The 24,800-nt window shown below is 44.0% G+C and overlaps 1 protein-coding gene across 3 annotated transcripts in view; it reads left to right on the plus strand.

The window, feature by feature from the left end:
- The window catches only part of ANKFY1 (ankyrin repeat and FYVE domain containing 1), a 76,359-nt gene that overhangs the window by 44,136 nt on the left and 7,423 nt on the right, over positions 1-24,800 (plus strand). For all 3 annotated transcript variants that reach the window (XM_016200950.2, XM_016200951.2, XM_087825945.1), the window contains 15 exons: positions 7,468-7,672; positions 9,455-9,523; positions 9,734-9,933; positions 11,592-11,689; positions 12,908-13,136; positions 14,000-14,098; positions 14,342-14,495; positions 15,206-15,374; positions 16,185-16,303; positions 16,931-17,087; positions 18,012-18,212; positions 19,776-19,952; positions 23,166-23,313; positions 23,775-23,865; positions 24,173-24,297. In XM_016200950.2, the coding sequence (XP_016056436.1) occupies positions 7,468-7,672; positions 9,455-9,523; positions 9,734-9,933; positions 11,592-11,689; positions 12,908-13,136; positions 14,000-14,098; positions 14,342-14,495; positions 15,206-15,374; positions 16,185-16,303; positions 16,931-17,087; positions 18,012-18,212; positions 19,776-19,952; positions 23,166-23,313; positions 23,775-23,865; positions 24,173-24,297 (2,241 nt within the window). The remainder of the gene's footprint in view (positions 1-7,467; positions 7,673-9,454; positions 9,524-9,733; positions 9,934-11,591; positions 11,690-12,907; positions 13,137-13,999; positions 14,099-14,341; positions 14,496-15,205; positions 15,375-16,184; positions 16,304-16,930; positions 17,088-18,011; positions 18,213-19,775; positions 19,953-23,165; positions 23,314-23,774; positions 23,866-24,172; positions 24,298-24,800) is intronic.

The raw sequence follows: 24,800 nt of genomic DNA on the forward strand, positions 1-24,800 counted from the left end.
GAATCATTTCTCTTTACTGGTTGTTGGGACAGCAGCCTCACACGGTGACTGCCCTGTGGTCGGGTCAACCCATGGTTCTTACCTTGGCCCCGTGTTGGAGTGCCACAGCTAGCTCCAGTTTCTGTACGAGTTTTTTTCACTTTTCCTTCTTCAACTTGAGCTGTTAACCTTATGTTAAGTTCATTGTAATAAGAGTGAAGATCTTTCATATATGAGATATAAGTCTGGTTCTGGACACATCTATAAACAAAATAGTCAGTGATCATTCTAATGACTAAGTATACCAGTCGGTCTGTGTGGGAAGAAGGAAATTGGCAGCCATTGTCCTTGGGTGAGTCCACAGCAGGTACGCACATGGCCAGAGGGATGCCACCTCTTCCAACTAGCTGCATCTGGGCAAGAAGATGAATCCTTGCTTTTCTTTAAAAAATCTAGTTGTTCTTGTGCTGATTTTTCTTTACAGCAAACATCAATCAATGGGTCTCTTAAACAGAATGCTCCTGTCTAACTCTGTGTGGTAGATTTGCACATTGTGCCACCAACAGGAGCAGCTTGAGACACAGTTTGTATTAAATAATGAAAGTTACTGACTGTTCCCTGAATAAAACTTCTATCAGGAAGCTATGTTCAAAGAAAAAGTGCATGTGCGTGTGTTTTTTTTAATGTTAACTGTGTTGTTAGGATTATTGTTATGTGGACAAGTTATTATAGTAGCTTCTCATTTACTGACAGTGTCATGGATGAGGTAATGAAGGAACTGAAACTTTTAAGCTCCAAACAGTTTTTATTTTAACTGGTTTTGATGGAAATCTTTCTAAAATGTGTTAGAGGTTTTTTTCTTGACAGGGGCTCTATAAATGGTGCTTTTGGTATTTTCTATTCCCTCCCTTCGTTTTGCTCTTTTGATGTCAGTTGTCTTTTCTCCAGGTTGTGTACCTATGGGCTGACTCTCTTTTAGTGTAAAACATCATCAGTTTTCAGTTTCCAGTATTTCCTCAAAAACTTTTTGTGTGGGGTGCATATGTGTTAAAAAAAATATATTTGATTCTTAATAAAGTAACAGCTATGATTTTTTAAGAGGGTTAAGATATTTAAAAAGTTTTATTATTGTTTCCACCTGAATCCAAGGTTTGAAATGTTTTCCTGTACCTTGTTCCTGTATGCAGTATTATCCAGTTTATCTTCTGTGTGTCAGTGTACTGTAAATTTTCATTAATCTATATTGTTTTGACTTTACTATCTGTTTATCTCTTAGTTGGGAATGTACACCAAGCTTAAATGCAATGAAACCACAGGCCATCTCTTCCTCAGTATTTACAAGTTGGGTTTTTTCATTTTAAAACTCTTTGTCCTGATAACTCTAAATTTTATTTTTACTTCCAGAATATAAGTGGCTTTCTCTAGGATATTTCATTCCATTGCTAATGTATTGTTTTTATATATTCTCTTCTAGTCTGAATCTCTGGGGGGGTGTTCATGCTACACTTTAGAGCCCTCCTGAGAACCTCACTGTGTGTATGGATCTCCCTCTATGGATACAAGGGCCTGACTCAGCGTAGTCCCCTGATACGCATGTTACCTATTGCTTACAGAGCTTTCCCAACATCCTGTTGAAAAGAAATCTAAGCTTTGCCCAGATGGCTTGGCTCAGTGGTTGAGCATCAACCTAAGAACCAGAAGGTCACAGTTTGATTTCTGGTGAGGGCACATGCCCGGGTTTTGGGCTCAAACCCCAGTGTGTGTGTGTGTGTGTGTGTGTGTGTGTGTGTGCGTGTGTGCAGGAGGCAGCTGATCTTTGACTCTTATCATTGATGTTTCTATCTCTCCCTCTCCTTTCCTTTGAAAACAATGAAAAAAAGAAAAAAAAAAGAAATCTTAAGCTTTGGTTCCTTTGTATATGTTGTTGCTAAAGATTGCATCTTACTCCACCCCCTAAGAAAAAATTGGAGGCAGAAGAGTGAAAATATTTCTGAATGGTTTAGTTAGAGAAATCTCAAGTTATCTAAAGTCATAATTTACTGGCATTAGAGCCAGTCTGTTAAAGTGGAACCTAATAGCCTTGACCAGTCAATTCATTTTCTTCTCAAACATTTCCCTGGTGCCTGTTTTGTATAAGACTAGTGGAGAATACTAAAATAAATTAGATGTGACTGATCAGCATCTAAGGGGCCTGTGGTGGCCTAGTCACTTCAGTGCCAGAGCTCACCTTCTCCAGCAAGATGGTCCCTTGGAAGAAAGTCCAGAGTTCATGGGAAGTGTTGAAAATCAGATGATTTTGAAATTCCATGTTCACTGAAAACCAGATGAAACCCATGCATTCAGATGAAAATGAGCACAGGAATATAGATAACAGACTTGAGAGCTCCTGAAATCCTAAGCCCCATTCTAGATGTTTAGACTGCATAAGTATAGTTGAAGAAGATGAAATGATCTTGCAAGATATAAAGAAAACCTCTCATTAGTGACTTTAAAAGAAAATAATCATCTGGAAATTGTGATTCATGGAGTGTGCATCTATACTATGAAGAGAATTAGAAACAGATGAAAGTGTCCTGATGCAAAGACAAAAAACAGCTCAATTGTGGAAAGAACACCATTGCTTGTGCTTGATAGACAGTATTGAGTAAGTTCTAAGGCACCTTTAACAACCTGGCATTCATCCCAAGACCTCCAGCGAATTTAAGAAGTACAATCAATGATCACGGGACCAGCAAATCAACCTGCAAGGTTGCTTTGCATTTGGGGATCTTCCAGCTAAAGAAGGATGTGATTTGCAAGAAATTAATCCTGTATAAACTGATGAAATGGGGATGGAATCTATAGAAAGTACCTCTGAATTCCAGATGAGCTCTTGGGATGACTTAGATATGTACTCTGGACTGTCAAGGGGAGGATGAGTTTGATTTGAAAGACTTCCCAGCTATGAGCTAGCTGGGCTGCCTGGAGGCCACTGAAAGAAACAGTTGCTTCCGCCCAGCTAGAATGTCTTAAAGCAAACATTATGCATTTATAACTGGATGATTTCTCTGTTAATAGTTTATTATCTTGTGATGCATTGCTATTCTTGCCTTATTGTCTTAATGAACGTTAATTTTACATATAATGATCTGTACATGTTTTGAATTACAAATGGAACTGAATCTAAGGAAGATTGAACTTTAAGTAATTTTACAGCGAACTTAATTGTTTAATCACTATCATCCTCCAAGGTAACTTGACAAGGTGCTCTAACTGGTTTTCCATAGGTTTGTGTTTGTTTTTTATAATTTAAATTTTATTTAATTTACCTTTATTGTTAAAAATATTACAGATACCCCCTCTTTTTTCCCCATTGATCCCCTCCACCCCGCATCCTCCCCCCTCCCTCCAGGGCATGTCTGTTTCCATGGGTTATGTAGATATGCATAAAAGTTCTTTGATTAATCTCTCCCCACCCCCGCCTTCCCACTGAGGTTCATCAGTCTGTTCCATGCTTCTGTATCTCTGGATCTATTTTGTTCCTCAGTCTGTTTTGTTTATTAGACTCCACATATGAGTGAAATCATGTAAAATTGAATCAGGAAGAATCAGAAAACCTGAATAGGCCAATAACAACTGATGAAATCAAAACAGCCATAAAACTCCCAGCAAACAAAAGCCCTGGTCCAGATGGCTTCATAGGGGAGCTTTCTAATTCTTTAAGTTGTAGGGTTAGATAGTTTATTAAAAATTTTTCTTTTTGAGGTAGGCCTTGTAGTGCTATGAAATTCCCTCTTAGGACTGCTTTTGCTGTGTCCCGTAGATTTGGGGTTGTTGTGTGTGCATTTTCATTTGTTTCCAGGAAGTTTTTTATTTATTTCTTGATCTTTTTGGTAACCCATTCATTGTTTAATAACATGTTATTTAGCCTTCATGTGTTTGAATATTTTTGAGTGTTTTTACTGTAGTTGATTTCTAATTTCATGCCATTGTGATCTGCGATGCTTGATATGATTTCAGTCTTCTTGAACTTGTAGAGACTGGTTTTGTTTCCTAACATGTGGTCTGTCTTTGAGAATGACCCATGTGTACTTGAGAGGAATGTATATCTGCAGCTTTGGGGTGAAATGTTCTATAAATATCAGTTAAATCCATCTGATTTAGTGTGCCATTTAGTCATTGTTTCTGTGTTGACTTTTTGTCTGGAATATCTATCCAGCGAAGTCAGTGGGGTCTTAAAGTCCATGACAATGACTGCATTGCTGTTGATCTCTCCCTTAAAGTCCTTAAGATTATTATTGATAGGTCCTTATTTATTGCCTTTTTAATTCTTTATGCCTGTTTCTCTCTCTGTTTCTTCTTATTATTACAGCAGTTCCTTTAACATTTCTTGCAATGCTTCTATTTCTACTTCTAATTACAACAGTCCCTTTAACATTTCCAGCAGTGCTGGTTCGGTGGCGATAAATTCCTTTAGCCTTTTTGTGTCTCGGAAGCTCTTCATTTCACCATCTATTTTGAATGATAGCCTTGCTGGGTAGAGTAGTCTTGGTTTCAGATCCTTGTTTTGCATTTCCTTGAATGCTGCATGCCATTCTCTTCTTGCCTATAGAGTTTCTGATGAGAAGTCAGCTGACAGCCTTTTGGAAGCTCTTTGTAGGTAACAGATTGATTTTTCCCTTGCTCCCTTTAATATTCTCTCTTTGTCTTGAATTTTTTGCATTTTGGTTATGATGTATCTGGGCATGGGCCTCTTTGGATTGTTTTTTGCTTGGGACTCTCTGTGCCTCCTGAACTTGTGTGACTTTTTCCTTGACTCAGTTAGGGAAGTTTTCTGCCATTATTTGTTCAAACAGGTTCTCTAACTCTTGTTTACTTTCAATCTCCTCTGGCATTCCTATGATGTGAATAGTGTTATGTTTCATGTTGTCCCACAGCTCCGTTAGACTGTCCTCCTGTTTTTTAATTGTTTTTTCTTTTTGGTTCTCTGATTTTGTGATTTTTTTTTCTACCCTGTCTTCTAATTCACTGATCTGATCCTCAGCTTCCTCTAATCTGCTGTTTATTCCTTCCAATGTATTATTTATTTCTGCTATGTCATTTTTAATTTCCTTTATCATAGTTTCCATATCTTTTTTCATGCTGTTAAGCATTCTTACAATCAGTATTCTGAACTCTGTATCTGATAGATTGCTTATCTTTGTTTCATTTAGCTCTTTTTCTGGAAACTTCTCTTGTTCTTTCATTTGGGGCTTGGTTTTTTTGTCTCCCCATTTTGGCTGCCTATTTGGGTTTGTTTCTATGCATTAGGTAGACCTGCTAGGACTCTGTTTTTTTGGAAGGTCTCTGGTGCACGCCAATGTCAGATGCTGTTTGTGACTGGCCTTGAGTACTGTTTGGAGCTATCAGTAACCCATGGCTTGAGGTCCCCTCTGTTGAGGCTGGGTACGTTTGGACAGGACCAAGATGCACACCAAAGTCTGCTTTTTCAAGGCTCAGGTCCAGAAGCAGATCAAGCAAAGACTCAAAGTACTCTGAAGTCTGCCTCTGCCTGCAGACTGATTAATCTGATTCTCTTAATGAGCCTCAGGCTGTAGAAACTCCACAGGATAGAGCAAGAGATTTTCCAGCAGGGTGGGCCAATTGCTTCCCCCTCAGGCAAAAGCAGCTCAGAAGGTAAATGTCTGTCTCTGCAGTATGAGGGAATGATTCGGCACAGGAATCCAGAGGAGTGCCCTCTGAGCTATATGTCCAGAGCCCACAGCCCTAGATTATCCTCACACAGCTCCAGTCCCCTCTGCCCTCCCTCTGCTAGAGCCCAAGGTGAGTGGCTGCACACAAAACTTTGTGCGTTGGCTCTTTAAGAGGGTGCCCGCATTTCCAGACGTCTCTCCCTGGCAGACAGAAATCCCCCTGCTTTTCAGAGCCAGATGTTATGTGGGCACCTTTCTCAGTTCTGGTAATCTTGGCTGGGAAGCCCAGCTTGGGGTTTAGGTCCCAGAGTCCTCAGTGGGAACCCCCACAGCTGAGATATCCCTCCAGACCTTCAGCTGCTGCCTCTGGGAGCCCAGCCAGCCCTCTGGCGCCTCTGCATTTCCTACCAGTCTCTATGCGGTCTCCACTTTGCCTCTTTGGTTATGAGGGTGCTCTCCAGCTCGTCTTTAGTTGCAGTTGATTATTCAGGATGGTTTTTCTATATTTTAGGTGTAATTCCAGTTTAGTTCTGGGAGAATGTCAGTGTGGCTTCCACTCAGTCCACTGCCATCCACAGGTATTTTTAACATTAACTTGCCACTTGTCAGATTGCTTGGTTCTGAATTTAATCATGTTTTCACAGAACCACTCTAGAGTCAGCTTACTTTTTCTGGTATATGACAGAATAGTTTCAGAATTATATACTTTAATATTTTTATGAAACTTAATTCTTGGCCTTTTGTCAAGATGCCTGTCAAGGTAGCTCCTGTTCCTCATACAGAATACTAAATAGACTAAAATGGTAGTTTGATCTGTTGAAATCACTGGATTTTAAGTAAGTTACTCAGTTTCAGTTTGGTACTAGTAAATAGTCCTAGTTAGCCTCTTCTACCTGGAGTGCTCTAAGAGTTAATGCAGTGGAGGGAACTTAGAAGTTTCATTTTTACACTCAGTTAATTTACTCTGTGAGTTTTTTTGTAACTAGCAATGTGTACAGATTCTTTGTTTAAATATTCAGTTGTAAACTTTTTGTTAAGACTGTTAAGGTTGTTTGTAATGACATTTAGAAAATAAAAAGAACCTTTGTAATAATAATAAATCAATTAGGTGTGGTCTTACTCTGAAGCAGAACCTGTATGTAAATGCTGCAGGTGGAGGGTATTTGTTGCCTAGGTATAGACTGTGGTGAGGAAATGAGAGAGGAAGATACACTGTGTTAGGGAGAAATCTTGGAACCCTTTTTGAGAACTGATGATCAGAAGAGGCTTTAAAAAAAATATATATATATATATATATATATCTTTATTGATTTCAGAGAGAGGAAAGGAGAGGGAGAGAGAGAGTTGAAACATCAATGATGAGAGAGTCGTCATTGATTAGCTACCTCTTGTACATCCCCAGCTGGGGATTGAGCCCGCAACCCAGGCATGTGCCGTGACCAGGAATGGAACTGTGATCTTCTGGATCCTAGGTCATTGCTCAACTGCTGAGCCACACCCTGGCTGGGCCAGAAGAGGCTTTGAAGGCTAGGGTCCTGGTATGGTTAAATACTGAAGTGGTACTGAGGTGAGGGGGCAGGACATATAACAGGTAATCAGAAATTGAATAAAGCCTTTTGAATTCAAATGTGTAACTCCGTGATCCCAACTATGAGCTCCCACCTACAGATGTCCCAAGAGGTTCCACTCCAGACACACCCAGTTGTTCCTTTTTGTCTGCAGTTACTGATGGTGCCTTTTTGAAACAACATTGGCCAGAATAGCTTGCTCCGAGTATTGTCATATGTAACCATTTCTTCTATTATTTCTTTTCAAGGAGATCTCTTCGCTTCTACTTTCCTCATTAAGAATGGGGCCCACGTCAATGCTGCTACCTTAAGTGCCCAGGAGACACCGTTGCACCTGGTGGCACTGTATAGTTCAAAGAAACACTCAGCAGAGGTGATGTCTGCGATGGCACAGATTGCAGAGGCCCTCCTGCAGGCTGGTGCCAACCCCAACATGCAGGACAGCAAGGGCAGGTAAGTGGGGGAGCAAACAGACTGTTCTTAGCACATTCCCAGAATGTTATTTTATGGTGGCGTGTAACTGGCAGACAGGGGCTTCATGTTCTTTAGTTAGGCATTATTCAATCTAATTATTATTGAAGTCACAAATATTTCATTTGTTACGAAAGTAAGAGACATGACTAAGGCCAGAGGCATTTGGGGAAACCATTTCCATCCTGGGTAACTGAGATCCTTGGATTTTCATATTTTTAAAATATATCTTTATTGATTTCAGAGAAAGGAAGGGAGAGGGGGAGAGAGATAGAAACATCAATGATGAGAGAGTCATTGACTGGCTGCCTCCTGCACGCCCCCAACTGGGGATCGAGTCTGCAACCCGGGCATGTGCCCTGACCGGGAATTGAACTGCAGTCTCCTGGATCCTAGGTGAATGCTCAACCACTGAGGCACGTCCAGCCAGGCTCATCCTTGGATTTTTAAGCAATTTCTGTCATCATCAGAGTGGTCATCTAGTTCAGTTTCTCCAGTGGAACCTTCTTCCAGCATCTTTGTTAGAGCCACCTGGATGAATTAAAGTAGAGCACCCTTTCTCAAGGCAGTCTGTTCCGTTTCTGTGAGGTCTAGTTGTTGGGGAATTCTGTGTGTCAAACCCAGTTCTGCCTGCTTATAAACACTCCCACTTAGACAAGTGCATCTGCGCAGCTTGTCACTTCTTCCTCGGCACAGCTGCAGTTAACTCCGCAGTCTGTAACTCCGAGATACATGCCAGCCCCAGGGTCCCTGTGCTCTGCAGTGGCAGTCTCCTCCAGGGCACTCAAGGGCTAAATAAAACAGTGAAGAGTGGCCCAGCTAGTGTGTCTCAGTGGTTGGGCGTTGACCCATGCACCAAGAGGTTGCTGGGGTTTTTTTGTTTGTTTGTTTATTTGTTTTGTTTTTTGAGGTCTCCAGTTTGATTCCCGGTCAGGGCAGGTGCCTGGGTTGTGGGCTTGATTCCCAGTAGCGGGTGTGCGGAGGCAGCCAATTGATGTTTCTGTCTCATCGATGTTTCTGTCTCTCCCCCTCCCTTTCTCTCTCTCTCTCAAATCAATAAAAAATATATATATTTTTAAAAAACCACACACAGTGAAGAGTGGTTAACTGCCACAGTAATCACTTCCTACCTGTTGCCACTCTGAATGTGTTTGAGTAAAACAAAGAATTATGGAAAGAAAAAATATTTTCAGAATTGTGGTGGACAGGCTGGGGGAAATGCGCATACCTGCGGTAGGAACTGCTGGGGGGGAGCTTTTTTGTTTGTTTTTAATCCTCCCCCAGGGATATGTTTTTATTGATTTTAGAGAGAGAGGAAGAGAGAGAGAGAAAGAGAAAGAGAAACATCAATTGGTTGCCTCTTGTACAGGCCCCGCCTGGGGATGGAACCTGCAGCCTAGGTACGTGCCCTGCCTGGGAATTGAACCTGCCACCTTTTGGTGTACGGCGTGATGCTCCAGCCAGCTGAGCCACCCGGCCAGGGTGAAACACTGTATGCACAATTAGTAAGGGTCAGGATTTCATTGGAGAGTGTTTATACCCCTTTCTTTTATTGATTCTTATCCTTTTGGCTCTGGAATAAAGGGTCACATAGAAGCATTCTTTGGTACTTGCTCATGGTTTTGGAAAACTGTTTGCCAGGGTAGAAAAGACACTGTTGCAGAAACATGGATGTTCTTGTGGGTGGTGATTCTGCCTAGGAGGCTGTCCTGCTGTGCGAATTGGGGCCATCCTGACCGCCCCCTTTTCTCCTTCATCCTGCAGGACTCCCTTACACTTGTCCATCATGGCCCGGAACGAATACGTGTTCAATCAGTTGCTGCAGTGTAAACAGTACGTAGGGAGACATGGAAAAATGAAAAAGCAGTTGTGAGGGTGGGATTGTGAATGAAAAATGCTTTTTTAAATGTCTTTTAGTGTTATAAATTTTCATTAAATTCTAAAATATCATTAAAAAAGTGTAAAGAGAAAGAATGAAGCTCTTTCTGACAAGTACAGTGTCTGAAGAATGTATTTGCTGTTCACATTGCTTCCCTATTTCAGATTAGATTTAGAACTGAAAGACCATGAGGGCAGCACAGCTCTGTGGCTTGCAGTGCAGTACATCACTGTGTCGTCCGACCAGTCTGTAAACCCCTTCGAAGACCTCCCTGTGGTCAATGGAACTTCATTTGATGAAAACAGCTTTGCAGCCAGACTCATTCAGCGTGGCAGCAACACCAATGCACCTGATATGATAACAGGTAAAGCATGAATGAGTCCCTACGAGCTGATGCTCAAGCCTGGAGGTTCCATGAAATAGTGCGTCAGTGTTTTACCAAAAATTTAGAAACTGAATGACAAACTACAGTGGTACCTCGGTTTTCGAATGTAATCCATTCCAGAAGACCGTTCGAGTTCTGAAATGTTCGAAAACCAAGGGATCAACAGCCGGGATCCTGACAGCTAGGTTCAGGATCCTGCCCTCAGTGGAAGCCGTGTGGCATGTTTGACTTCCGAGGCGTGTTCGAAAACTGAAGCATTTGCTTCCAGGTTTATGGCGTTCGGAAACTGAAATGTTCGTCAATGGAGACATTCAAAAACTGAGGTACCACTGTATAGTGAAGTATTTTGTACTTAATTTTAACTATAGTGAAAGTTCAAGTTATTTTTATTTTAATCTTGTGCTTCAAAAAATATAGCCAGATTTTGAGTTTTGTCCATTAAGCTGAAACATTTTCATTTATTTAATGCAATGAGTTTCTGACTTTTTGGATTCAGAACTCCTTTATTTTTGGGGTCCAGGAGTACTTAAATTTTTTCCATATAAATTAATGGTAATTGCTTTTTCACTTTATGCCATTTCAGCTTACGAAAGATTTTATAGGAAACTACTTTCAGATAGCGGGGGAAACATGTATATGATGTAGGCTTGTGTACACCACAAAGATTGCACACGTGAAAATGGGACTCTTATTTGGAGCCTCTAAATTAGAATGACTCAGCTAGAGGTGGATTCACTTTCTCTGAGGGAAAAGGAAAGAATGGTATGAAGACAAAGCAGCGCTTTTCATTTATAAATGTACGTTCCATGTCTTTACCTTGTCTTTATTCCTGGTATTTAATGTGAGTCTTCAAATAGCATCGATGTAGAACATGAGATTTTATGTTTAACCAAAAAGGAAATGTATTTTAATAGAAAGAGAAACACTGCTCTGGGCTAAACCATTTCAAGATGAAAAGAAAGAAAAAAAGATTTTTGTTTTATTTAGAAAAGAGTGATAATGCTAAACAAAAGATTTCTAAGCCAAGGACAAACATTTAATGTCCTAGGAATAAAACTGAAGTATTTAAGGGGCATTTTCTGGTACCACTTTAGCTCACAATGTCTTCAAAATAGACATCTAACCCAGGGTTTCTCAGACACAGACAATCCCTCCATCTCCCACCCCCAGGTACATTTGGCATCACCTGTAATCATTTTTTATTGTCACAGCAAGGTCGGGAGTGCTGCTGTCATCAGTGGGCAGAAACCAGGAATACTGCTAAATATTGTGTAGTGTAGGACAGACCCCTCACAGCAAAGGATTATCTGGCCCAGAATTTCAGTGGCACTGCTATTAAGAAGCCATATTCTAATCCAGCCCCAGGAAGGCGATGTAACTTACCTCTGGGCCTGGGCAGTGTCTAGTGCAAGCCCAGGAAAGAAGGAATGTCTCCTGACTTCCAGACCAAGCCTTTCCTCTACTCTTCATCCTACATCTCTGTGACCACACACAGAGTTTCTTTGTGGACTTAACTGGGACCTTCTTCAGGTGTGGGCTTGTCAGTTGAGTGGTGGGAAGGTCAGAGTGTGGTGCAGTGTGGAACTGGACCTCATGCTTATGCTAATGGAAGAATGAATGTGCCCATTTTCTCCTAGGAAATTGCCTACTACAGCGGGCAGCTGAAGCAGGAAATGAGGCAGCAGCTCTTTTCCTGGCAACCAGTGGTGCCCACGTCAACCACAGAAACAAGTGGGTGAGTGTGGCAGGGCAGCTGGGGGAAGCGGTTTGATCTGTGGAAGAAGTGACGGTGGCGGATGTGCAGGAAAAATGGAATGGATTCCTTTTTTTCAATTTCTGTCACAGTGATATGTACACATGGTTAAACCCAGAGTGAGACAGATGCTTTTATCCTCTGATGTTGGTTGGTTGGTTGATTCAGTCAGCAACCATTTTCTAAGCATTTGTGGTATATCAGGTCCTAAGCTACACATACATACACATGTGTGTGTATATATCTTCCTGTGAATATTCTGTCTTTGGGCAGAAACATGAAACTAGTAGGAGTGGTTTCTTTATGGGAGGATAGCTGGGTGGTGGGGCAAGGAGTGAGAGGAAACTTCTTTTCACTGAATGTTCTTGTAGCTTTTGAATATTGAATCAAGTACCTATAATACCAACTTAAAATGTTTTTATTTTAAAAAATGGGAGGAGGTGGTGTTGGTCAGAGTTCAAAATGAGGTTGATAGAGCAGATCAAAGAAACAGGATGTGGGCGTGCTGGTGGGTTAAAGAGAAATGGTGGTCACATTAAAGGCACTGCTTATCTCAGGCTGTGATGGTGAGGCTCTTCCATTTTCTACAGTGTTTATTTTAGTGACACTTAGAAGTTCTCTGTTTAATAATAGTTATATATTATTATTCCTATTATTTTTTAATCCTTACCTGAGGATATTTTTTCCATTGATTTTTAGAGAGAGGGAGGGAGGGAAGAAGGGACGGAAGAGAGAGAAACGTTGATGTGAGAGAAACACATCAATTGGTTGCCTCCTGCACATGCCCCAACCAGGGCCAGGGATTGAACCTGCAACCCAGGTACGTGCCCTTGACTGGGAATTGAACCCACGACCCTTCGGTGCTGAGGCCAACACTCTAACCACGGAGCCATATCGGCCAGGGCAGTCATGTATTATTTTTACAATTATAAATAATTTTAAAAACAAAGGGAAGAGTGGTTAAGAAGGTCATTGGATATGCAGAAGATGAGCCAGAACATTGGGAGGGTGCTTGGAAAGATAATGAAGAAACGGGATGTGATGGCACAGGGGAAAGGGAAGAAAGTCATGGAGGTCAGCTGGTGACAGGACTAGCCAAGGGCTGTGACTGGCACTGAGGACCTGAGTTTTAGCACTTAGGCTGTGAAGGGAACTCCCAGCCTGAAAGTGCTCTGATTTGGGTCATTTGTTTCTGTCCAGGGAGAAACCCCATTGCACACAGCATGTCGGCATGGCCTGGCCAACCTCACTGCAGAGCTGCTGCAGCAAGGTGCCAACCCAAACCTGCAGACCGAGGAAGCTCCCCCTTTGCAGAAGGAGGCTGCATCTCTGGCCAACTCCATAGGCAGTGTCTATCTGCAGACGCCGCTGCACATGGCCATTGCCTATAATCACCCAGATGTGGTGTCTGTCATCCTGGAGCAAAAAGGTGGGTGGTGGGGAATTGCCGCCTGTGAAGGGTGGTTTTATCTGTGAACGGTGGTTCTGAGTAGTTAATTACGGAGTTGATGTTTCTTTCTCTGGTGAGTTTTTCAGGTCAGACTAGTTAAGCATATAGTCTGGCTCCCAACTACAGTGTACATTTTCAGGATGGGGCCTACCCATTTCACCCACCGTTAAGGTGTTAGGACCTGTGATGACTACTCCCTTATTTGGGGGTATTTTCCCAGCATTTCAGTGGAAGTCAAGCAAAGCTTTGCTTTGGCGTGAGCTCTGTCTTGGAGAACTCTGCTGTGGCAGGCCCTCCATGGGCCACCAGTCCTCTCATCTGCCTCAGCCACCCTGGCAGATGAACCATGAGAAAGGAGCCAAAAAGAGGGGCCCAGGAAGCCCCTGCATTGGGGGTTCCTGTTTCCCTCAGGAAGTCGCCTCGTCATCCTCTCCTGTCCTGAAATCAATTTTACTCCTGCCTGCACCCCGGCGAGGGCACAGTTTTAGCGCCGCTGTGGAAGGAAGTGGGGTTTAGGTAGCCGGCGCCTTTCTTGGTCCTCGCGGAATGGTCAGGTGGTAGGACTTGGCGTGAGGAAAACTCTTAGGGCACGGTTTTGATCCTGCTTCCCACATGTGGAGGCTGCTGTCATCTTATGAAGAGTCAGTGTTTTGAGCGTTAAAAATTTTCATTTTCCGCTTGCTCAAAATACTAGATTTCTGGGCTTCCACTCTCCACAAGAAGATTTATCAGTTCGTATTTTAGCCAGTCAGTTTGAAACTGAGTTCTTTTTCTCTTGGATACTTTAAATGAGATCCATAGGATGGTGAAATCAAGTATTCTTTTCCTTTAAAAAAATTTAGCTAATGCTCTCCATGCCACCAACAATTTGCAAATTATTCCGGACTTCAGCCTCAAGGATTCCCGAGACCAGACTGTGCTGGGCCTGGCATTATGGACAGGTAAGGTGGTGCCAGAGGCTGTTGATATCTGCAGAGATGTACCCCCAGGAGGCGGGGGGGGGGGGAGGAGCGGAGGGCTTGGAGCTAATCATTTGGTTGTAAAATAGCCATTCTGTTTGGGTTAAGCCTGTACTACCTAGTGGAAAACTGCCAGCTTTGAGAAGTGGAGAGGGTGTTTGTTGTAGTAAGATGTTGGAGAAGTGGGGACAACTGGGCATGCCTTAATCAGGGCTTATTTCCCAGGCATGCACACGATCGCAGCCCAGCTGCTGGGCTCTGGGGCGTGCATCAACGACACCATGTCGGACGGGCAGACGCTGCTGCACATGGCCATGCAGAGGCAGGATAGCAAGAGCGCGCTCTTTCTCCTGGAGCACCAAGCGGACATAAACGTCAGGTGGGCAGCAATAGCCGCAACACCAGGTCACATTGAGTTGAGGTGGTTTGATAGCACAGCCTTGCTTGTAGAGCATACTGTTCTTGTTCAATAAAGGAAGGGGAGCAGTGACTCTGAAGCACAGGTGCGTGCTGTGACTGGGTGGAACCATACAGTTGAGCTCTTGTTTGAACCTTGCCAGACCAGCGCGCAATATTGCACTGTCTCATTGAAGAAGACACTCTAACGTCAGGTTTGAGTAAGAATTTCAGTTATAATGAAGAACATGCCAACAAATGAGCTGTCAAAAAGGCTTGAGGAGAAAATATACACAGTTAAACTTTTATTGTTTTGTATCTTCAAAGGAATTTATCTCCAATGCCAAGTGATCCTGAATGACTGAGTGAATGAAGCATTTTGTCAAGTGGATAGATGGGGTGGCATTTTATTAAGATGCTGTTAAAAGCAGCTCTATGCCTTTGAGATTTCAACACCCTGAGATGTGGGGCCGTTACCTTTTCTGTGACATAGGATGGCATGGCTATATTTTTTAAAAGGTCTGGGACAGATGCTATTGATAGGTTGTATTTCTCTGAAAGAATATTAATGAATGTGAGTGAACTATGTTTAGGGGATAACAGTGCACTTGGGCCTCTGGAATGCCCAGAAGGGCTCCCTTTGTCATTTGGCTTTAATTACAAATGTTGGTTTTGGTCTGTGTGTTTTATCAGGACTCAAGATGGGGAGACAGCCCTGCAGCTGGCCATCAGAAATCAGCTTCCGCTTGTAGTGGATGCCATATGCACCCGCGGAGCTGACATGTCTGTGCCAGATGAGAAGGGGAACCCCCCGCTGTGGCTTGCGTTGGCAAATAATCTGGAGGACATCGCATCTACTCTGGTGAGACAAACTCAGCTTTAGCCTCTGTTTATACATGGTGATGTTTTGTGTCAGAGATGGATTTGGTACCTACATAGCAGTCACAAGGAGCAAGAGATCTGCCAAGTAGCAAACTGAGTCAAGGACGAGCAGTAGAAAGTCACACTAAAGAAACCTACAGTTCAGCATAGTCTTGGCTGATCCTTTTATAGGCTGTCTTTATCAAGAAAACTGTCAAGAAGTGAGGTGCTAAGGCATTTCCAGGAGCCTTCTCCTAGGTGTATGGTTTGATGTGGGCTACCCTCGCTGTCGCCAGAGCAACACATTCCCAAATCTCAGGTTTGTCTCTCTTGTTCAGAAGATAGGCTCCAAAAGCAGAGGTAACCCTGGCAGTTACTTAGCTTTGTGAAGGATCTGAAATGTGACAGTAAAGCATTTTGTACCTGGGGCTTTCACCCAGTTGTTACTGATTTTACCTGTTAATTACTGGTCTGTGTTACTGGGAGGGCATGTGCGTGTGTGTATACGTGTATGCACTTGTCTGTGTTTTCTAGTCCTTCTAAAACATAGCTCTAGAGGTCACTAATTAAACACATCTCCCTTATATTTCCCAAACACACCACTTCAAGGACTAGTGCACACTTGCACAGAGCAGATTTTAATCAGTGTTTGTAAAACTAATGAATGATATAGATTAAAATAATTATCAATTAATTACCAGCTGTATCTTGCCTGAAAAATGAATCTAGTGATGTGTATAGAGCTCAGAGATAGTAATAAAAGTTTTCACCTTTGCCAGACAGTGTTTGTGAGTAACATGTTTTTCTGCAGGTCAGACATGGTTGTGATGCCACATGTTGGGGTCCAGGACCTAGCGGGTGTCTTCAGACACTCCTGCACAGAGCCATTGATGAAAACAATGAGTCCATTGCCTGCTTTCTTATCCGCAGGTCCGAAACGCCTAAGTATCTCTTCAAATCTTTTTTATTCCGCATATTGCACACAGTAGGGATGCAGTTTGCAACAGTTGGCTACAGTCTTGTTGGCTTGACTTTCCTAATTAAGGCTGTTAGAGGGTCACTGTCTATCTAGACCTGACTCACTTGTGAGGAGAGGAGCTTGAGTGCCTAGATCAGACTGTCAGCTTCTGCAGGCTGCCCATAGTCAAATCAGTGAAGCCAGGAGGCCGGGCGGGGAGATGACCGAATGGCCTCTGCAGGACCCCACCAAGATACATGGTGCATAACAGGCTCCATGGCCTCTTAGTACAGGCTGTGTGGGAGGCAGGGTTACTCAGGAAACCTTCGGAGCAGTGGTTCACAAACTAAATGCTTGCACATCTCCTGCAGAGATTTAAAGAGTTCTGATGCCAGGTTGTCCCCAAGACCAAATGCAGAAGACTGTGGGAATGGGATCTAGACACTAGCATTGGAGGCCAAGGACCATGGACAGCAATCCTTGGCACAGCAGCTTTTTGTTGGATGGATGAGGCAGCCGCTGTATATTTATCTGCATCCCTTTAGGCTGGGTGGAAGCCTGGCACTTGAAGCCTTCCTTTCATTTCCCCTTCTCTTCAGTGGCTGCGATGTGAATAGTCCCAGGCAGCCTGGTGCTAATGGGGAAGGAGAGGAAGAGGCCAGAGATGGGCAGACCCCCTTGCATTTGGCAGCCTCCTGGGGACTGGAAGAGACGGTACAGTGTCTTCTGGAGTTTGGTGCCAATGTAAATGCACAGGTATGGAGAGATTCTCTTTTCCAGAGAGAGTGATGGTAACCACAGAGTTAGTGACAATACCCTCCTGTGGCAAAGGGACCTTGCAGATTCTCCAGTCCTGGGCCTCTGCTTTACACCAGTGGGGCTAAGCTGCGGACAGATGAAGTGACCTTCTCTGTCATGCAGCCTGCCTAGTCATTTTAACAACTTCGTGTTAAGGCTTTTCTTTTTTGTGCCTTGGTCCTTAAACTTTTCATTGCCTTCTGTGCCAGTTACGGATTTCCAGTGAGAGGTTATTCTAGTCCCAAGCTGCATATAGACAGACATCCCCCAACTTACGATGGTTTGACTTAATGATTTTTCAGTGTTATGATAGTATGAAAGTAATATGTGTAATCTAATAAATTACATGAGATAGCATTAGATTATTTTGCTCAGTTGGACGCTAGTGTGTTCTGAGCACATTTAAGGTAGGCTAGGCTAAGCTATGGTGTTCTGTAGGTTGGGTGTGTTAATGCATTTTTGACTTAAAAGATTTTCCACTTATGATAGGTTTGTTGGAATATAGTTCCATCATTGAGCGTAAGTGGGAAATGTTTAGGAAAACGTTTCAGTAGCTCAGTTGAGCATCCCTGAGTTATGGTCCTTGATGCTTTCCAGTGTTCTAGCCTATGAAGATTTCTGTACGCTGCCCTGTAGTCAGATGAGGAGTGGTATAACTGAGAGGTGAGGTTGACTGCAGATCTCTAAACAAATGTGTTTGTGCCTCTGGGTCACTGGAGGATGGCTTTTAGTCATCTGTGTTTGGCCTAAGAGCTGATTTCAAACACAGGGTGGCAGTATTGATCCTCAGAACCAAATCTGATATAAAAGTTATCCCCCTTTATATTTTTCCTGAATTTTATCTTTCATTTGGACATTGAAATCTGTGCCTTGTCCCCGTAGGATGCAGAAGGGAGAGCGCCTGTCCATGTAGCCATTAGCAACCAACACAGTGTCATCATTCAGTTGTTAATTTCTCACCCTGACATACACTTGAATGTGCGAGACAGACAAGGGCTGACCCCTTTTGCCTGCGCCATGACCTACAAAAACAACAAGGCAGCCGAGGCCATCCTGAAACGAGAGTCTGGGGCTGCGGAGCAGGTAAGTGACCAGCACCCAACATTCTCCACGGTGTTCTGAGCGCAGCAGAGCCTGTTCCATGGAGGCTAACCATATGTCTCCAGTTATAGAGTCTCTTCTGTGTAAAGACATTGTTTTGAAGTTACACTCCCCTTTCTTAAAACTTGGCCGTTTAGATATCCTGTGAGTGCCGGATGAGATTAGACTGTTCTGCCCTGTGTGTCAGCCACCTAATGAACAGTGTCACATATGGAAGGAAGCTGAGGTGGCTGCACCCATTAATAGGAATTCCGTCACATATACAAGTGAGGCCACTCTTTGCTTTTTGCTTGGTGGTTTAATTGCTCTAGTAATGAATGTGTTTAAAAATTTGAAATTGAACTTGAGCTTTTGGTGTGATATTGGGGCAACTTTCTGAGTGTTTTAGAGGGATTACGTTACTAGCATTCAGCTTAGCAGGCTCAGTTTTCCTGTTCTTTGTGAATGGTGAACTGTTGGCCTGAATCACTGGCTTGGGTGGGAAATGATAGCACCTGATCTGAGGTGGAAGCTGGGATAGGTTTGTTAAGTGAGTCCTACAGACCCTTGAGAGTCTCCACTTAGCACTTAGAATATTGCCAAGATTTTGAATAGCCATTTGGGAAGGTAAATGGGAACTTGGGACCTGAACAAAATGAGATCAAACATAGCTGAAGACTGTGCTTGATACGCAGGCTTTGTCCGTCCTGTTTCTTCAGCCTTCACGTAGGATGACTACACTGTGCAGGTTGAGCCTCACCATTGCTCAGATATGTAAAATGTTCATGAATGGGCATGTCATCTCATGTGTCCTCTCAGTCTGGTAGGAAACTGGTACTGTTGACCAGAGTCCTTTGCAGGGACATTGCTGTGACACAGGCATATGCCGTGTAGGGTGTGTGTAGTATGTATGTAGCCTCTTGGTGTCTCCCTCACTATTTACTGAGCCCTCACACTGATGTGACAGCTCTTACAACTATAATGTTCTCTGTAGTTTGATTTGAATGAGCTTTTGTCAGCTTTACATCAGTGAAGCAAAGCCTGGGCACACTGTTGGCTGCCTCCCCATATGTACTAGTATCCTGTGGCTCTATAAAAGAGGAGACTTTCTGAAATTCCTGAAGATTTGTCTGATTGCTCAGGGCCAGGCTGGCATTGTAGCTGTGGGGTTAGGATGCTGGGTGCTTGTTTTAGCCAAAGCAAGGGATGCCCAAGGCTAGTCTCCACCTTTGCCTTTCCCTGAGCGTCCCAATATTTTGATGCCTTCCTTTCCCTGTACTTCAAGTTGTCTCTTTCTTGGCTTTCCAAGTCTGGCTCCTGCTGCAGGAGGGTGCCAGCACAGCTGGGGTCAGTGCAGTGGCTCCCTGTTCCTGCCCATGAGGATGGCCATGTACACACGGTCACGTGCACAGATACGTCGAGTGGTCTGTTTGGAGCTTGGGGCTTCCTGGAACTGAGGGAAGGACACACCATGACCTCTCCAGTGGTCAGTGAAGTCCGCAGGTGCTCAGGGAGCCACTCTTGTACGGGGAGTCCACTCATGTTGGTTCCCACTTCTTGCCTCAGGTGGATAACAAGGGCCGAAATTTTCTTCACGTGGCAGTTCAGAACTCTGATATTGAAAGTGTCCTGTTCCTAATCAGCGTCCAGGCTAATGTGAATTCCAGAGTCCAGGATGCTTCCAAGTTGACCCCTTTGCACCTTGCTGTCCAAGCAGGCTCAGAGATTATTGTCCGCAATTTGGTAAGTGTTACCAAAACATTATTGCATGTAACATGTAGACAAAGCATGTGGTAGAGTGTGTGCAGAATCTCTCATCCTGGGTGTTTTCCAGTTATTGTGAAAGGCCAGTATGAATTCGGGGAGTGAGATGCTACACTCAGGGAAGCAGGTGTGTCAATGGGCAGCATATCCTAAGTGCCCAGCAGATGCTGGAATGAGGCTGTGAGGGAAAGCAGGATTGGGGTGGTAGAGGCAGGTGGGAGCATTTAGGGAAAGGAGATCACTTCTGTTGTTCGCCTGCTCTGTGTCAGGCACTCAAATGGGGCTTTCCAGTGAGCTCTTTCCTTTTAATTTTTTCATTGAGGTATAATTAACACACAACATTAGTATCAGGTATACAACATATTGATCCATTCGTATCTCTTTGTATATATTGCAAAATGACCACCACAATAAGTCTAATTAACATCTGTCACCATTACATAGTTAGAAAAAAATTTTCTTCTTGTGATGAGGTCTTTTAAGACTTACTCTCTTAGCAACTTTCAAATATACAACAATAGTATTAACTATAATAACCATGTTATGCGTTACATCCCCATGACTTATTTTTTAACTGGAAGTTTGTCCATTTTGACCCCCTTCACCCATTTTGCCTACCCCATCCTCTGGCAACTACCAGTCTGTTCTCTGTGTCTATGAGCTTGGGGCTTTTTTGTGTGTTTTTTATTTTTTAAATATATCTTTATTGATTTCAGAGAGAGGAAAGGAGAGAGAGAGAGATAGAAACATCAATGATGAGAGAGTCACTGATCGGCTGCCTCCTGCACGCCCCCTGCTGGGGATCAAGCCTGAAACCCTGGCATGTGCCCTGACTGGGAATTGAACCTCCATCTCCTGGATCATAGGTCGATGCTCAACCGCTGAGCCACGCCGGCCGGGCTGTTGGGTTTTTTGTTCCTCAGTTGTATGAGCTCTTTACATATTTTGGATATTAACCCTTATCAGATACATGATTTGCAAATGTTTTCTCCCATTCAGTAGGTTGCCTTTTCATTTTGTTGATCATTTGCTTTGCTTTGCAGAGTTATTTTGGAGTCCTACTTGTTTATTTTTGCTTTTGGAGTCAGATCCAAAAAAATTGCCCAGACTGATATCAAGGAGCTTACTGCCTCTTAATTTGCAAAACCACCCAGAAGGGTATAGGACATTTTTTACATTTTACAAAGGAGAAAATTTAAGCTCAGAAAGAATTTTGCCCCCCAAGATTAATAACTAGTCAGTCGAATGGCTGGGATTTTAGTTATTTCTGTTTGACTCCAAAGCTTGCCTTTTCTAGTACAATATAATGCCACACAGGCAGGAGAAGGGTCTGGGCAAAGATATAGAGACTGGGAACTCCAGTGGTCTATTTTAAGTGGAAAAGTTTCATTGGAATTTGGACAGAGAGTGGAGATGTTGGAGAAGCAGGTAGAGACCAGATTGTGGAGAGTCATATTTCAGATCAAGACCTGTGAGCAGCCTTTATCCTTTCAACAGTGGAGAAACCATTATAAGTGTTTGAGCTGAGAGCATGGTCCAGAGCCAAGACTAGGCCTCATGTCACCTGTCTGGCCCCTAGGAGCTGGCAGTTGTTGGTGCTTCCCCCTCAGTCCCAGGTACATGCTCAGAACTGACCACTGAGGCACTTGACCAGCGTTTGGTCCACTGCCATTTTTGTTTTTGAAAATACTTTTTTAAAAACCTAATAACTTGCAGGGTGTTAATGCTGAGAGATCATTTATCTTGGGGGTGGGGATGCAAGGGCTTGGGGGCAGGGTCACCACTGAAGAGGCCTAGGGGAGGCAATAGCAGTGAGAGACAGACAGTGAATGACTGCGGAGGTGGGTTGGATGGATGCCAGGATAGACTGGACGTGGGGAACAACTAAGGAGGCAGAGGCGGGTCTCAGAGTAGAATCAGGGCACATGTTCATCAGTCTGCCGGCCACACTGACAGCCTGGGCAGGTTTGAGGATGATGGCCCTTCCCCAGGGTCATGCCTCTGCCTTACTAAATTCTGAGCTCACAGTGATAGTAGAAATAGCTGATCTTCCCAACAGTGACCATCCAGCCCTCCCTCTTTGAATTGATACAGCTTAATGTTAGAACCTGTTCGCATTCAGTAAAGCCTTTACCCAGGCTCCCCTCCCCCCCCTCAGTTAACCAACCTTGGGGTTAGCTATGATCCCTAGCACTGTGACCATGAATACCCCTCTGTGCTATGTCCTATCTGGACCTATGAGTGACTCAACTGGGCACTCAGAGATTTGGAGAGTCTGGGACTTTGGAAGTCAGGGTCAGAAGCATAGCAGCTAACCAGAGCCTGGTGTTTCCCAGAGGCAAAGTGCCTGCATACACAGACAGGAACCAGGTAGCCTCAGCCCTCACTGAAGGCAAATTGGGCTTTTACTGCAAACTACAGATTCTTCTCTGTTAATAGCAGCCGTCTGTGAAACTTTGTCAGAAAGTGGATGATGAATGAATTTCAGATACTAAATGAATAATTATATAAAGGTTGTTCCTGCCTTTGATTCTATATATTTTGTTATTTTCTTTCTTTTAAAAAATAATATAAAACTGGTACATGCTTGCCCTGGCCAGTGTGGCTCAGTTGGTTGGAGCATCGTCCTGTGGACTGAAGGGTCGTGGGTTCAATTCCCAGTCAGGACACATACCTAGGCTTCGGGTTCGATGCCTGGTCAGAAGGCCGCCCATCGATGTTTTCTCTCCTCTCTCTCCAAATGAACCATCCTATCCTACTGTCCTCTAATTTGCCTTTTCAGACTTACTGTGTCATACGTAACACCCTTCCAAGTTAAACCGTGTATTTTTACCATCTTGGATAGCTGCCTGTTGTCTTGTGTATATTATCATTTCCATAGTTAAATCCTTTTTGCAGCTTAGTTTTACTTTTAGAAGTAGTGGACATTCTTAACAGTGCAGTGATGAGTATCACTGCAGTCTTGTGTAATTTTATATACTGGAATCTTACAAGTAGAATTTATGTGTCCTAAGGAATGGCTTTTTAACATTCTGATAATTGTTGGTTTGCCCTTGGGACAAGTTTTGCTGGCTTATGCGAGGAGTGTATGTGAGGCAGACTCTGGATGTCAGGGACAGGCAGGCTGGCCTCCTTAAGTGGGACCTTGCTTGGTTGTGGTAAAGAGGCTGCTCATGTAATCAACTTCAACAGCTTCTTGCAGGAGCCAAAGTGAATGAATTAACCAAGCACCGCCAGACCGCCCTGCACCTCGCTGCCCAGCAGGACCTCCCCACCATCTGCTCGGTCCTCTTGGAGAATGGGGTGGACTTTGGTGCTGTGGATGAGAATGGGAATAATGGTAAGCCCCAGTCATTCCCCTTTGTCCAGCGCTGAGTGCCTTCAGCAGTCCCTCCATCCAGGTGGAGGTGCACTGCACCCGCGGGTTTGCTCCCCCTCGGGAGGCCGGCTTTCACAGGAGCAGAGAGTTCCAGGGCAGGCAGGCTCTGGGCCAGGCATACAGCATGCCGCTGACCGGGCCCTGGGCAGCCTCCCAATCTGGATGGTAACCCTAGAAGCCAAAAGTGGCTTCTTGTGAAACATTAAACCTCATCTTTGGGTAACTGTGGAAGCAGAAAGCAGTCTTGTAAGGTTGTATTTATGACTCCTTGGGGGTGGCAAAGACTGGAAAGGGTGGCTCTGTGAGTGTACCGTGGCTGCTCTGGCTGAGTCCTTTGTAGGGCAAGGCCTGTGAGGGTGCGGGGCAGTCAAGGTTTCCTGCGTGTGCCTCTGGGCTTTGCAATAAGAGGCTTTATTCCCTAGCTCTCCATCTCGCTGTCATGCACGGTCGGCTCAACAACATCCGGGTCCTCCTGACAGAGTGCACTGTGGATGCCGAAGCCTTTAATCTGAGGTGAGTGTGTGTGGTCCCGAGCAGAGGCCAGTGCTCCACGTGCCTGGCCTGCCCGTCAGAGCTGGCAGTCACTGGCGTCTCGCATTAGCCCCAGGTGCACGCTGCAGAATTGGCCACTAGGGCACTGGACCAGCCTTTGGTGCCCTGGAATTTTTCTTTTTCTGAAAAATACTTTTTAGGAAAACCTTTTATGACCTATTATGTGTCTTTTGATTTATCCAGCATCACAGAGTTGAGAAACTTCCATTTCTTTTATGGATAATGGCTGTGGCAGATACATACCTAACTTTTCGACTTGTTTTGTCAGAGGCCAGTCGCCATTGCACATTTTGGGACAATATGGCAAAGAGAATGCAGCAGCCATCTTTGATCTCTTCTTAGAGTGCATGCCTGAGTATCCTCTAGATAAACCAGATGCAGAAGGAAACACGGGTATGTAACAAGCTGTTTGTGTGTCCTGTCTCACTTGTATTCCTTGCTTCCTGGAAAAACAAGAGCCCAGGCACACATGTCGCTGTTGAAGTGCTTTCAGCCCAGTGTATTTCCACTGGGCTCTGAGCATCTGTCAGTGATCCCTGCTATGGAAATAGCAGTGTCTGACTTAGGCACAGCACACATGATGTGCATCTAGTGCCCCAAAGCCATGCCCATGTCCGGACAGGCCTGCCCGCCTGTTTTTGTTGCCCTCATGGACCTCTTATCCAGGCAGTGAGGGTCCCCCCCAAGCTCCCAAACCCCAGGAGAGAAATAAAATATAACCACCTCCCAGAGGCTTTAGGAGGAGGAAGTGGGCTACGGGTGTGTTGACATTCTTTGGAAAAGTGGCAAGTTTTATACAGATAGGGCTGACCTCCTAGCGAGGGGGTTAAAGAATAGGCCTCACAGTGTTGCTCTTGCTACAAACAGTCACTATGTTAATCTGTGTAGCTTTCATA

This window comes from Miniopterus natalensis, chromosome 17 (genome assembly GCF_054644295.1).
Source record: "Miniopterus natalensis isolate mMinNat1 chromosome 17, mMinNat1.hap1, whole genome shotgun sequence".
Classification (NCBI taxonomy): domain Eukaryota; kingdom Metazoa; phylum Chordata; class Mammalia; order Chiroptera; family Miniopteridae; genus Miniopterus; species Miniopterus natalensis.